The sequence below is a fragment of the Cherax quadricarinatus genome, chromosome 26 (assembly GCF_038502225.1).
Source record: "Cherax quadricarinatus isolate ZL_2023a chromosome 26, ASM3850222v1, whole genome shotgun sequence".
NCBI classification, from domain to species: Eukaryota; Metazoa; Arthropoda; class Malacostraca; order Decapoda; family Parastacidae; genus Cherax; species Cherax quadricarinatus.
The window spans coordinates 30,320,829-30,335,312 of NC_091317.1; the positions used below are offsets into that span (position 1 = coordinate 30,320,829).

General features: G+C 39.4%; 1 protein-coding gene across 1 annotated transcript in view; it reads left to right on the forward strand.

Annotated features, from left to right (window-relative positions):
* Positions 1 to 14,035, forward strand: part of LOC128691736 (cytosol aminopeptidase) — a gene marked incomplete in the record, with an annotated part of 165,965 nt that extends 151,930 nt beyond the window's left edge. Inside the window, 2 exon segments of the mRNA XM_070088888.1 lie at positions 12,989 to 13,068; positions 13,559 to 14,035. Of these exon segments, the coding sequence (XP_069944989.1) occupies positions 12,989 to 13,068; positions 13,559 to 13,717 (239 nt within the window).
* Positions 14,036 to 14,484: the final 449 nt, after the last annotated feature.

Here is a 14,484-nt window from a genome sequence, read left to right on the forward strand (position 1 = left end):
GATTGTATGCTTGGATGTTACCGCGGAGGCTGGCTGGTAAACAATGCCTCCGGTGAAACATGTGAGGCTGGCTCACGCCGCACATTAGACGTGTCTCGGACGAATAGTGTTGAGCGGGTTTTTTAGCGGTATGTGAGGCAAAATCTTAGCGATAAAATGTATCGGTATGAGGATTTAACGTTATGTGATGCCAACGGTATGCGGGGGTCCACTGTATTAGTGTAACGTTTGCTGTCTTGAGTAGTTTCGGGAAGGTGCTAGTTTCTAGTGACTTGTTAAAAAGTAATGAAATAGCATGTGAAAGGACATGGGCCACTCGCTTGTACAATAATGGTAGGACATGAGACAGATTCTCCGAGTTATTTTTAAGTGACTTTATAATCTCAGTGACTTTGGTGGGCTCAGTTGGTACAAGATAGAAGGAATTTGGGAAATTCCCATCTAGGTAGTCCCCGGCATTGGCGTTGGTACGTTTGATTTTACTGGCAAGATTAGATCCTATGGTTGAGAAGAAGTCGTTTATCTTGTTAGCTGTATCAGTGGGATGCAGTTGTGTTTCATTAGGTTTAGTTAAGACAATATTCTTGTTTTTTTCAGTTTGTGGGTGCCCAGAATCTGGGAGAGTGTTTTCCAGGTCTTTTTTGTATCTCCTCTTGTGTCAGTGAATCTGCTGGAGTAGTACAGCTGTTTGGCTTTCTTTATTACTTTGGTGAGAACTGATGAATAGTGTTTAAGAATATCTTTGTGTATTAAGCCCTGTCTATATTGCTTTTCATATTGGTGTTTCTTATCAATGGATTTCAGAATGCTGCTGGTTAGCCATGGGCAACCGAGCTGTTTATTCGTGATCTGTTTCGTTTTTATAGGACAATGTTTGTTGTTTAGTCTAAGTAATTTGTTAAGAAAAATGTCTGTCCAATTGTCAATACCATTGGCCTTGGAGAATTCTGTAGGCCAGTCAACAGTCTCTAGGTCTGCTGTGAACTTCCTTTTTGAGGCCTCGTCATGGAGTCTAAATGAAACTTTGTTGCATTCCAGTGGTGGTTTACTAATGTTTGTTATGAGGAAGGTAGGGTAGTGGTCTGTAGAGCTGTCTGTGATTATCCCTGATTTAAGGGGGGCTAGTATATTGGTCCATATGTGGTCTATTATGGTTGCACTTGTCTCAGTGAGCCTGATTGGTTTAGTTATTGTTGGTATGAGAAGTGTGTTGTTCATATTGTTGATGAAATCAGTTACAGGCTGATCATCTAGTAGGCCAAGGTTGATATTGAAGTCTCCAGCTAAGAGAAGGTGGTGCTTGTTCATTTGTCTGTTTGTTATTAGTGCCTTTAATTTCTCACTGAAATTTGGGATGTTTGTGTGGGGTATCCGGTAAATGGCACCTATTGTTATAGGCATCTTAAGGTTTTTACAGTAAAATTAGCAAAACTGTATTCCCCATATTCATCACTAAAGCAAGTGGTGCTAATACAAGATAGTTGGTTAGAGTAATAGATTGCAATACCACCCCCAACTTGGTATGGTCTGCAGCTGTGGATTGCTGTGTATCCTGGTAGTGGGTAGATATCTATTGTGTCCTGCTTAAGCCAGGTCTCAGTAAGAATAATGCAGGAGAAGGGTGTCTTTAGCGACTCAAGGAGTGCCAGGAGGTCATCATAGTGTTTGCTTAAGGACCTGATGTTGTAGTTAAGAACTGATAGACTTTTAACATTGTTTAGGATAGTGCTGGCTTGTGATGCTGTGTAATAAAGGCAGTTACTTTCCAGTAGGTATTGATTGGGTGTTAGATTATGGAGGTTTAGATCAGGGTTGACGTGATCATTCGTTTTCTAGGTTTAAATAGTGGTTATTTATATCCTGAATTGTGTGTTGAGTTCTAGTACTGATATCTGTAGTAGTGGGAAGTTTGGACGAGTATATAGCTAAAGCGCTTTGGTCATATAGAGTATAGTCACTAATAAACATAATGAAGTTGATGTTGTCTATGTGTTGTGCTAAAATGAGCTAAAGTATAACTAGGTTAGTTTCAATTAAAATAAGATAGAACAATGAAGTGGTAAGATGTAAAAAAGGAAAGATATTCTGTAGATATTAAACACAATTAAGACTATGAGGTAGAATGGTCATTGAATTCAACAGTGACATTCAAAAGTAGTTGGGGTATTGGAAATTTTGGGGGAAACAAAATTTATGGAAGTATAGCACTAATGGTGGACAGTGGGTATTATCTGCACCTTACTCTGATTCTGTTAATCCAGCCTCACTTAGGAATGTTTTAAGGTCATGTTCTGTAGAGATGAAGTATCTCTTCCCAGTGGGCTGTTTCCTAACTGCGATTTTTCCGTCCCTCACAAAGCACTTGTGGACTTTTTGGGCATAGAGTAATTTTCTTAGCCGATAAAGAAGGTTTTGTCTTGTTTTGGTAAGGCACTCATTGATGTGAACATCAGTTTTCATAGAAATGAATGTTTTTAGTAGGTTGTTTCTTTGTAGGCTAGTTTGGAATTTTAGCAGCACTGTTTTTTTACCCGCTTGGTAACTCATCAGTTTGCAGTCCTTTAGGTCATCACTATGTATGTTAAGGCGAAGGTTGTCCTTGATAAGCTGTAGGGTGGTCTCCATGCAAGTCTCTTGGGTGACTGTGGGTGGGAGATGTTTGCTGTTAACTACAACAGTGTCAGATAGCTGTTGTTGGTCATTATGGTCTTGGAAGTTGGTGATGACATTGGCAAGTTGTTGGTCCACTCTTGATCTTTCCTCTATAATGTTGGTAGTAAGTAGAGTGACTTGGTCTTTTAGAGTGTTGATGGTGTCTACGGACTGGGTGTGGGTGTTGCTTTGTTGTTTCAGAGTGTCTAGTTTATGTTTTAGAGCAGTGATCTTGCTGAGGTACTGTGCATTGGAAGCTTTTAGTTCCTGCATTTCCTGAGTTAGTTTGGTGATTGTTTGGTTCTGAATCATAAGGAGTTTAGCTATTTCTGGGTTGGTAATCTTCTTAACATCAAATCCAAGGAAGGAGTTATCTTGGACTGTGGTGGCGGCCATGTTTGTTGTCTGTCTGTCGTGTGTTGTGGTGATGCAGGTGGGTGATGAGAGTCGTGTCCTAACTAGCAGTACGAGAAGTTTTCCTCGTGATATTACTGGTCTCACCTTTGATGTTAGGGGTCCTTAGCTGGTTACTGGATCTTCTTTTATTGATCTGACCCTTGTCCATTGACTGTGGCTTTGGATGAATAGTAGGCGATGGGTGATGGGTGAATGTTGTGGGGTATCACTTCAGTGGCAGCGGGGCAGGAGGTGGTAATACGAGTCCTTTTAGTTGGTAATTTGCATACTTTTGGATGATTTCTGCAGTTGATTTATATCATTCTGGGTATCCACACATGTTAGTGTTATGTGGGTCTTGATTAGGCCATCACAGGACTGCTGGGAACCTCAGGTAGAAGTAAAAATAGAGGACAAGGTTCCTGTTGCCGCTTGCCACTGCCGCCCAGCTATCTTTGATTAGTATTTGCGATTTCTGTTTTGTAAGCATATTTGCACCATTCACAACAACAGCTTCCTTGATTGCCTTTTCTTTGGCCAAGATAGAAGCGATGGTTGAATGGGGTTTGTCACATAACCTGGCCAACTCGGAGACACACACTCCACTTTTGTATTTTACGATGATCTCTTTCTTCAATTCAATAATATTTCTTACCCTCTTTACCACAGGGCTGGCTTATTTAGTAGTTACAATAACTAAAAAAATGGAATAATACAAAATGCATTGCATATACGTGTGGAATCGTCCGCACTGGCTTTGTAAACAATGGCACACTAGCTACACTGGAGTGGCCAGGCGGCCCAGGTGGTTCAGGCCGCATGGACACATTCTGGACAAATGTCCTTAACTGAGTTTTTATCGTTAGCCGAGCCAATATTTTGACACAAAAACATATCGGCATCCGATTTTATTGCTATCCTAGGGCATCGTTAATTGAGGGTCAACTGTACCTGGAAAGTATTCGAGGGCCTGGTCTCAAATCTGCACACTGCAGTAACAACATATTGGAGTGAGAGATATGGGAGGACATGCAAAATAAACCCAGTGAGGAGCAAGGGTGCAGTGGGGACAGTAGGGAAACACTGTATCAACATTCGGGGTCCTAGACTATTCAACATCTTACCAGAAGATATTGGAAACACGGCTGGAACAAGTGTAGAAGCCTTCAAGAGGAAACTGGACAAGTATCTTCACCAGGTGCCAGATCAACAGGCTGTGATGGATATGTGGGGCAGCAGGTTTCCAGCAGCAACAGCCTGGTTGACCAGGCAAGCACCAGACGAGCCTGACCCATGGCCGGGCTCCGAGAGTAGTGAAATTCTTCAAAGGTATCAGGGGTATGTGACAGACAGTATGGCACACATATGTACACTATATACAATTGTTCTTTAAATTTTATTTACATTTGTACATTGTATAGTATATATAATGTGCATTGTATCTGTACATTATATGCATTTGTCCTTCACATTTTATGTACACTGTATCTGTACATTATATGCATTTGTCCTTCACATTTTATGTACATTGTGTAATGTGCACATTTTCACAAGTCAGCAATGCAAATTCTTTAACAATATGTTGTGTTGTCTTTTAGAAAATTCTTTAGCTGATATGAACCACTGTGGTGGTAGTAGAAGTAGTAGTAGTGGTAGTAGTAGAAGTAGTGGTAGTGGTAGTAGTGGGGAATTAAGGAGGAGGAGCCAGTCAAATACAAAGAAAGGGGAGCACTGCAAGGCAGCTAGGTGCCCACAGAGGGAGAGCAAGTGCACAGAGGTGGGGGGAAGGGGAAGTGATGAAATAAATAATGAAGGAACAGAAACATGCGACAGAAGAAAGAAAGACAAAAATGGAAAGAGGAAAGGGGAAAAGGGAGAAGAAGAAAAATGAGGAATCAGGTTAAGTCACGAGTGTTCTGAAGTTTGGAGCATTTTACAATGTAGTGGGAGAGGAAGGCATCTACAGAGACGAAGCCAGGACTAAGATTCATACAAGGAAAGTTGTGTATTAGAGAGGATTCAACTAGACGGCGACTGTTAGAGTTGGAAGTAGGGAAGATAGTTTTAGCGGAAGACCAATCAATAGGATGGCTGTGATCTCTGACATGACAGAACAGAGCATTGTTAGCGTCGGCAAGCCTAACACTATTTTTGTGCTCCCTAAGTCTGTCAGAAAGAGATCAGCCAGTTTCTCCAAAGTATATATATATATAGCCGTCCTGCTCCACTTCTCGTCGTAAGCTCCTCTCTTCTATGTGCAGGTTATTTGTGTATCGTTCCAGTCACGGTATTGTGCCTTTTTTTGTTATTTAGAGACAGACAGACAGACAGACAGAGACAGACAGAGACAGACAGACAGACAGAGAGAGACAGACAGACAGAGACCACTTGTGGCTGCATCCACCTCAAAGCCACTAAACTTGGGGTCAACATCACTTTCCTCTTAAAAGGGGAGTGTTAATACAACATGACATCAGTGAATCCCTAGTGTTTGCTGCACTGTTTGCTCTAGCTGGTGCTCAATTGAACTGGTGCTCCCACAAGGTACTAAGTGGTCCCAGATATTTTTTAATACTGTGCACACCGAATGATAAGACCCAGTCTATGCTGACCAGGTATCTCAGGCCAGTTGTGCCAAATTTGGAGGCAGGAAAAATAAAACGTTGATCTACATTTGGAGCGCTAGTGGTAACAAAATAAGTTTCTTGTTCTTATACCTTGTATAGTCAACAGAGTTATTAAATGGAGAGTTAGAGGTATCGGAAAGATGGAGGGAATATTTTGAGGAATTGTTAAATATTGATGAAGTATGGAAGCTGTGATTTTGTGTATAGGGCAAGGAGGAATAACATCTTATAGGAGTGAGGAAGAACCAGTTGTGAGTGTGGGGGAGGTGCATGGGGCAGTGAGTAGAATGAAAGAGGGTAAAGCAGCTGGGATTGATGAGATAAAGATAGAAATGTTAAAGGCAGGTGGGGATATAGTTTTGGAGTGGTTAGTGTTTTTATTTAATAAATGTATGGAAGAGGGTAAGGTACCTAAGGAATGGCAGAGAGCATGCATAGTTTCATTTTATAAAGGCAATGGGGACAAAAGAGAGTGTAAAAATTATAGGGGAATAAGTCTGTTGAGTATACCTGGTAAAGTGTATGGCAGAGTTATTATTTAAAGGATTAAGAGTAAGACAGAGAGCAGGATAGCAGATGAACAAGGAGGCTTTAGGAAGGTTAGGGGGTGTGTAGACCAAGTATTTGCAGTGAAACATATAGGTGAACAGTATTTAGACAAGGGTAAAGAGGTATTTGTGGCATTTATGGATTTGGAAAAGGCATATGATAGGGTGGATAAGGGGGCTATGTGGCAGATGTTGCAAATGTATGGAATAGGAGGTAGGTTATTGAAAGTGTTGAAGAGTTTTCATGAGGATAGTGAGGCTCAGGTTAGAGTATGGAGGCGAGAGGGAGATTATTTCCCAGTAAAAGTAGGCCTTAGACAGGGATGTGTAGGCTTTAGACAGGGATGGTTATTCAGTATATTTATAGATGAAGTTGTGAGAGAAGTGAATGCTCGGGTTCTGGCAAGGTGTGGGGTTCAAAGATAAACAATCTAACACAAAGTGAAAGTTGTCACAGTTGCTCTTTGCTGATGACACTGTGCTTTTGAGAGATTCTGAAGAGAAGTTTCAGAGGTTGGTTGATGAGTTTGGTAGGGTATGTAAAAGAAGGAAATTAAAAGTGAATATAGGAAAGAGTAATGTGTTGAGGATTAAAAAAAATTAGGTAACAATCTCCATTGCCGGCCACCTACTTTCCTTCATTAGTTTATTAAATTGAGGGTTTACTGTATAGTGCCTGCACTGAAGAAGGGGCATGGATGTTGCAGAGCGGAGAGGTTAGTTGGACTGTTCTGTCAGCTTTTGAATGAATGGTGGTGAATTGTGTTTCCTTATTTTTGGTCACCTTACTTTGATGAGAGAGCCGATGTTTTGAAAATGGAGTAGGGGATAACCTGACATTTCTTGAAAACTGGCATTGGTGTCCTTCCACAACAGGATTGTATTTGAGCAGTGTGTCCAGTGCACAGGCATGCTGGTACATTTTTTCAATCAGCAGCAATTGAAGGATTATGGATTTGATGCAGAATAGTTTAATAGTCACTAAAGAGGAGAGACAGTACTGAGTTACAACTAAAAAATAATCAAGAGAAAGTCAGATGCTTGCAGTAATGAAAGGTCATAAACTGTGGATTGCACCAAAATGTCCTGAAATTAACTTCCTTGATTATCCATATGACCTGGTACCCAACAAAAGAAAACTGTGTTGAAATGAAAATGGAATGTTAAGAAACAAAGATTAGAATTGCTATAATACACTTTGGATGCCAGGGGCTACTAAGAATAATGAGGCAGACAAGTTGGCAGAGTAAAACAGCCAAACTCAGGAAATATTCCAAGAGTGTTGTCCCCTAAATTAGAATTGACATGTACTTTCAGCTTTGTTGAAAGAGATGAATATTGACTATGTAACACCTGTGAAGGAGTCCTGAGGGGCTGAAACAAGGTCCCACACACTTCAACTGTCATTTAGCCGGGAAATGCAAAAATTTCTGGAAAAACATGCAAAAGTTGGAAGGACCAGGATTACTGTCTGTAGCACTGGAGCCACAAGGAAGTTTAGATTGTTGGATTAATTGATCCTATAAAATACGTGGTTTCCCAAAGATAAGGCAACACTTTCATTCACTCATTAGTATGTAAATTTATTTAGGTACAGGTACACTTAAATATAATTTTCATACATAGTTTAGCATGTGTGTAGATTACCTAGGATAGCCCCCCCAAAAAAGTGAAAAAATGAGCCCCAGATGATCATAGCTGATGGAGATAGGTATAAATATGAGCTCATGGTGTATTATGCTGCCCCATTGCGCTGTTAAGGACACAGAGGACACCAGAAATTCTTGTAGAGGGGACGAGAAGATGTTCCCTACCCCTAAGCATTCCCCACAATAAGCAGAGAAAAAAGTTATACAAGACAACCATCAGCAGATTGTTTACTGATGACCATAGCAAACAGAGGAACCTTCACTGCGTGATTATCCTCATCCTCTAAGAATTCCTCATGTATGAAGTCACCCACATACTCAGTGCATCACTGTTAAAGCGAATGAAAGTCAAACATTTGATGCTTAGACTAAAAATATGTCTTTCCTCTATCCATCCTCTAATGGCTGGATGAACAAGCACAGATAACATGAAAACTGCTTAGGTTATAGGAGAATGAACATAGCTGGTCTACAGGCATCTTAGATTAAGAAATAGGGCCTGAAGGATATACTGGTACTGTTAGAAGTGAGTAGTTGTATGGGAGTGGAGTGATTGTGTTTATAATCTGTCTTCAGAGCCCAAATGCAGAAATGTATTTTTCTGGACTGCATAATAGATTATTAAGTTTAGAATTTTGCTGCAGTAACATTACAAAAATACCTACACAGTATTGATTTAAATATTATACAGGTCGGCCATCACTAATCCTGCATCAATGGGACCTGTAGGGTGCTGGATTAGTGACTTTTCCGGATTACAGAATGCTTAGGTTAGAATATGCTTAACCCAGTGGCAATATTTATGCATCAGTGATTTCACCCAATTTATACCCTATTTTTGGCCCATTCCATTGTTTCAGTCTACCAAACTCATAGCTATTTTGCTAGTATTCCTTCTGTAGTGTTGTTTAAATTCAGCAAGGTTTATACAAGCATTGCACTGAGCCTTCGCTTTCTTGCAAGAAAGGATCTTGCAAAGGTTCTTGCAAGATATGTTTTTGTTTCTGGTTTGTTATACAAAATGGCTAGCTTGTTTATTATGTGTTAAAACCCATCGACTATACAATAGTCTTAAAGGACCCCAATGGAAATAAGCCACTAATTCTTTTGCATTATCCTAGGTTCTCTACACATATGCTGCTTTGTATGATAATCTGTGTAGCTGTATTTGTGTATACCTGAATAAACTTACTTCTATTCTGTCGACTGAGCACAAGAAACCGCCCATTCACCTATTTCAACTACCAAAAAAAGTGGTCAGAAATTGGCAGTTTGGCCAATTTCAAAAAAATTTCAAAATAGGGTCATTCCTGGCACTAAAATAACATTTTCTCTGTTCATTAGTCACATCTCCAGGCCCCTCTTATAATACTCTTACTTTCCATTTTGAATTATTGTGATTGTATAAATAATGTCAACCCATTCATCACTGTGTATTAGACTGGCCAGTTGGACACGTATTGGATGGTGACATATTGGTTAAAAGATAAAGAATCACACATAAAGTGGGAGTTGTCACAGTTGCTCTTTGCTGATGACACTGTGCTCTTGGGAGATTCTGAAGAGAAGTTGCAGAGATTGGTGGATGAATTTGGTAGGGTGTGCAAAAGAAGAAAATTAAAAGTGAATACAGGAAAGAGTAAGGTTATGAGGATAACAAAAAGATTAGGTGATGAAAGATTGGATATCAGATTGGAGGGAGAGAGTATGGAGGAGGTGAATGTATTCAGATATTTGGGAGCGGACGTGTCAGCGGATGGGTCTATGAAGGATGAGGTGGATCATAGAATTGATGAGGGGAAAAGGGTGAGTGGTGCACTTAGGAGTCTGTGGAGACAAAGAACTTTGTCCTTGGAGGCAAAGAGGGAATGTATGAGAGTATAGTTTTACCAACGCTCTTATATGGGTGTGAAGCATGGGTGATGAATGTTGCAGCGAGGAGAAGGCTGGAGGCAGTGGAGATGTCATGTCTGAGGGCAATGTGTGGTGTGAATATGTATAATGCAGAGAATTCGTAGTTTGGAAGTTAGGAGGAGGTGCGGGATTACCAAAACTGTTGTCCAGAGGGCTGAGGAAGGGTTGTTGAGGTGGTTCGGACATGTAGAGAGAATGGAGCGAAACAGAATGACTTCAAGAGTGTATCAGTCTGTAGTGGAAGGAAGGCGGGGTAGGGGTCAGCCTAGGAAAGGTTGGAGGGAGGGGGTAAAGGTGGTTTTGTGTGCGAGGGGCTTGGACTTCCAGCGGGCATGCGTGAGCGTGTTTGATAGTGAATGGAGACAAATGGTTTTTAATACTTGACGTGCTGTTGGAGTGTGAGCAAAGTAACATTTATGAAGGGGTTCAGGGAAACCGGCAGGCCGGACTTGAGTCCTGGAGATGGGAAGTACAGTGCCTGCTCTCTGAAGGAGGGGTGTTAATGTTGCAGTTTAAAAACTGTAGTGTAAAGCACCCTTCTGGCAAGACGGTGATGGAGTGAATGATGGTGAAAGTTTTTCTTTTTCGGGCCACCCTGCCTTGGTGGGAATCGGTCAGTGTGATAAAAAAAATATTGGGCGGTGGCTGCATTATTGTAATAATTGTATAAATAATGTCAACCCATTCATGACCTTGTATTAGACTGGCCAGTTGGACACGTATTGGACGGTGATGTCATTTGTTTACTTTATACATTGGCAAAGAATCGAACTTTTCCACTACTTTGAGTTCAATTTCAAGGTACTTTTCATCGTGAAACCAATCAAAATCATATCTATTTCTTTAATATATCTTTCATTCTATCAAATAAGACCAAAAGAAACGAGAATACAATCATAAAAACTACACAAAAATACACCGCTAAGGGGCGACTAACGGCTGAGAAGTGAACTGCATTATTTATTGTCCAATTTCTTTCAGTTTGGTGTACATTAAGAAGCATCTTTCCATCATACATTGTCCAGTTTCAGTAAGATAGCCCAACAAACAACAAACACAGTGAACCCCCAGTTATCGTAATTAATCCATTCCTGAGAGAGTGACTAAACCTGAATCTGAGGATTTCTGAATCCATTTTCCCTTTAAGAAATATAATGTAAATCCAATTAATCTGTTCCAGACACTCAAAAGTATTAAAAAAAATATATTTTTTTACATGAAATACACATTTACCTACTCAGAAAACAATGAGACATGCAGAATAAAACAGTAATAAAATGACATTTACCCTTATTGAAGACTTGTTGATGTACAGAAGACTGGAGGAGGGGAGAGGATGGAGGAGTTACTATTGTTTGGAAGGGGAATCCCCTTCCATAAAGACTTTAGGACCACTAGGACCAGCTTGAGAGTCACTGGACCCCTGTAGCTCAAAAAAGTGTTCCAGAGAGGTCTGTTTCTGGTGTATGTTAGGAATTGTGGTGGCAGCAGGGAAGCGTTGGTAGACAGGACAAGATAGTCCTTCAATATGACACTAATATCAACTCTTCTGCTTATTTATCTAGCACAATTCATCTAATATGACATAATAAGCAATATTAATAACATAGAAACATGATATGTATACACTACTCTAGAATGAATAAAATATGTCATATGTCTCTCTCCCTAACCGATGAGTGTTGCTGTGTTGTTTGTTGTTGGGTGTATAAGGGCCATTGAAAGATAAGCCTTACGTAGTGGTGGTAATGGCGGCAGCAGAGATGGCGGTTTTGTCAATCGCCCTTTATAACTCCAACAACATTGGAGGAGTCAGTTTCGTGCTGTCGATTTTCTGTCAATTAATAGCTTAACGTACATGCTACACTGTTAATGCTACACTTTATTGCTGGCTGGCAGTATAGCTGTTGTTGATAACTGCTGCTTTAGTATTGTACATATTGCAGAATCACTGAAGAAGGCACATTCTCCCCTCTTTCTCAGCCCTTTACCATAGGGTTGACTGGCACTAGGAACTTCCTTGGGGCCCATGGTGGCTTATTTAGCAGTTGGAAGCATTAAAAAGAATGGAATAATACAAAATGTATTGTATGAACGAGTGGGATCGTGCTCACTGGCTGATAAGCAATGGCACACTGAGTGTCGGGCTGCTGTTGCTGTGAGGATGCGCTCAGGACGAATGACTATTACCGAGCTCAGTGACGATCACTGAGCCAATATTTTGATGAAAAAACATTACTATTTCTGAATATTACGAAATCCAACGACTATGAAATCTGGGGGTCCACTGTACAATTACATAGATTATTACACATAGCAGCATATGTGTAAAGAGCCTAGGATAACCCAAAAAAAGTCAGACAAAGTGACTTTTTCCATTGGAGTCCTTTTATGGGGTTCTTTTATGTTGTCTGTGAAATTCATTGCATTCCTATCATTATTAATGCTGCTATGTTAAGATATATATGAATAACTTCTGAGATAATCAACAAAAATGAGTGTATATCATAGTTAGCCCTGTACTACACTATGTTTTCTCTTAATATAATCCCCCAAGACAGGGATGGTACTTTTATCACATCTTCTCTATTGTTATTGTTATTACTGTTATTCATTTGGGAGTATTTACCATATTTTTATGTTATTTATATTGTTTATTATGTTATATTAGATCAATTGTGAAAGGTAAATAAGCCATAGTGTTTTATTAGCATAATAATAAAGCATATTCCCCCACATCACGAGACTCAGGAGCTCATAGCAACCTATAGTGGCTTCAAAGCCACCTTATCTTTTATGGACAATGTACGGTGTAGGTGCTTTACACAACGAGAAGCATTTCTTTTATTCATTGGAACCATGGCTAGGGCTAAAAGTGAGCAGGTTATAACAATAAATATAGAAAAAGAAATTGAAATGACTTATACAGCAAGTAGTGCCACCAAACAGTAGCAGCAGGTTGGTGTGGCGACCCCAGAAATTTTAAATTATGGTATCCAGAATTAGTGCCGGATTACTGATGGAACCAGATAACTGATTGCCGGATTAGTGATGGCTGACCTTTATATTTATTCATGAGTTATACTCCAGGTAATGCAAGTGCCATAGATGAAACATTTAGGTCAGTGACCCATCATTGTTCACATCAGCTGTAATCACATGTAAAATCATATTCTGCAGCAGTATTTTTTTACATTATTAGACTTTGGTATGGCTGATGTGCATAATTTGGGCAAGCACTCTCGAGATGGTGGTTCATGCACTGCAGCAGCATTTCTTAAGGTAAGGTATTAGTTCATTTCTTGAGTAACTAACTTAAGGCAAGGTTCTAGTTCATTTTTAGAAATTAAATAGCATTCTGTTGAATGTTTTCTTTAAGAACAATATTGTACTTTTGCTAATACTACAGTACATCTGGTCTATGCCTGCAGGATGCCTGTTTCTCATGTATGATGTACTGTACATACTGCTGATTACTCTTGTAAGCATTTGGCCTTAAACCAGTCCTGTTGATGTAAGAGTTTATCTCTGTAAAAATCTAAGAAAGCTTTTAATGAGGGCATTAAAAATGATCCTTACCTCCCTGCTGTATATTAAGACAATTTCCTAGGTACTCTACAATATTAATTTTACCAATTTTGTCACTTGGTAATGCAATTAATGGCTTTTTTAATATTTTTTTAGAAAAATGAACCTGAATAAAAAAGTTTAAATATGAAATACTCAATGCACAAAGACACTGATTTATAATAATCTGAGAATATTGTTTCAGGAATTTGTTACATGTGATCATTGGATGCACATGGATATTGCCGGTGTGATGGAGAACAAGGATGAAGTACCTTACCTGGGTAAAGGCATGAGTGGCCGCCCAACTAGAACTGTCGCACACTTTGCAAAGCTTTTGGCTTTGGTTAATACTGTGTTATGAACATTTAATACTAATTTACTCTTTGTGTTCATTATTGAAATACAGTTGTATAATTAAAGGTTTTTTATCAGATGTATTAGAAATATTTCTTAATGCTGTACCAGAAATGATGTTTAATTTTAGAAAATACAGTACAGTACTGTACTACACTGAAAAAAGCACAATGTATATCTATATATACAAGTTTTTCCATATATTGTACAGTAGTTTAAACTGGGTAGATAGAAAATAAATGCAGTACAGTAAAGATTTTTAAGAACAAGCTTAAATTTCATTATGTTATAATTTACACACCAATAAACATAATAAATAAATAAATGATTTATTTCCAAACAATACATTACTGTACTATATTATTTGTGTGAATTAAAATTGAACCTTGTACTGTTTCATAATCCAACAGGATACATAACAATTCAGGAAGATGCATTGATTTTTATACTCCAGCCATCTCCCACCAAGGTAGGGTAACCTAAAAATTGTAAAACATTCACCATCACTAATTCAAGTAGCTGTCTTGCCAGAAGTATGCATATATTACAATTGATATGATCCTCTGAGCTGCAACATTCCCACATCCTTCTTTGGTGTGCAGGTACCTGCCTCCTCATCTCCAGGACTTAAGTGTAGCTAACCTGTTCTCCAGTAGGCCAGACTTGAGTCCTGGACATGGGAAGTACAGTGCCTGCACTCTGAAGGAGGGGTGTTAACCCCTTAACTGTCCAAATGTAGATCTACGTTGTTGCCGCTAGCGCTCCAAACGTAGA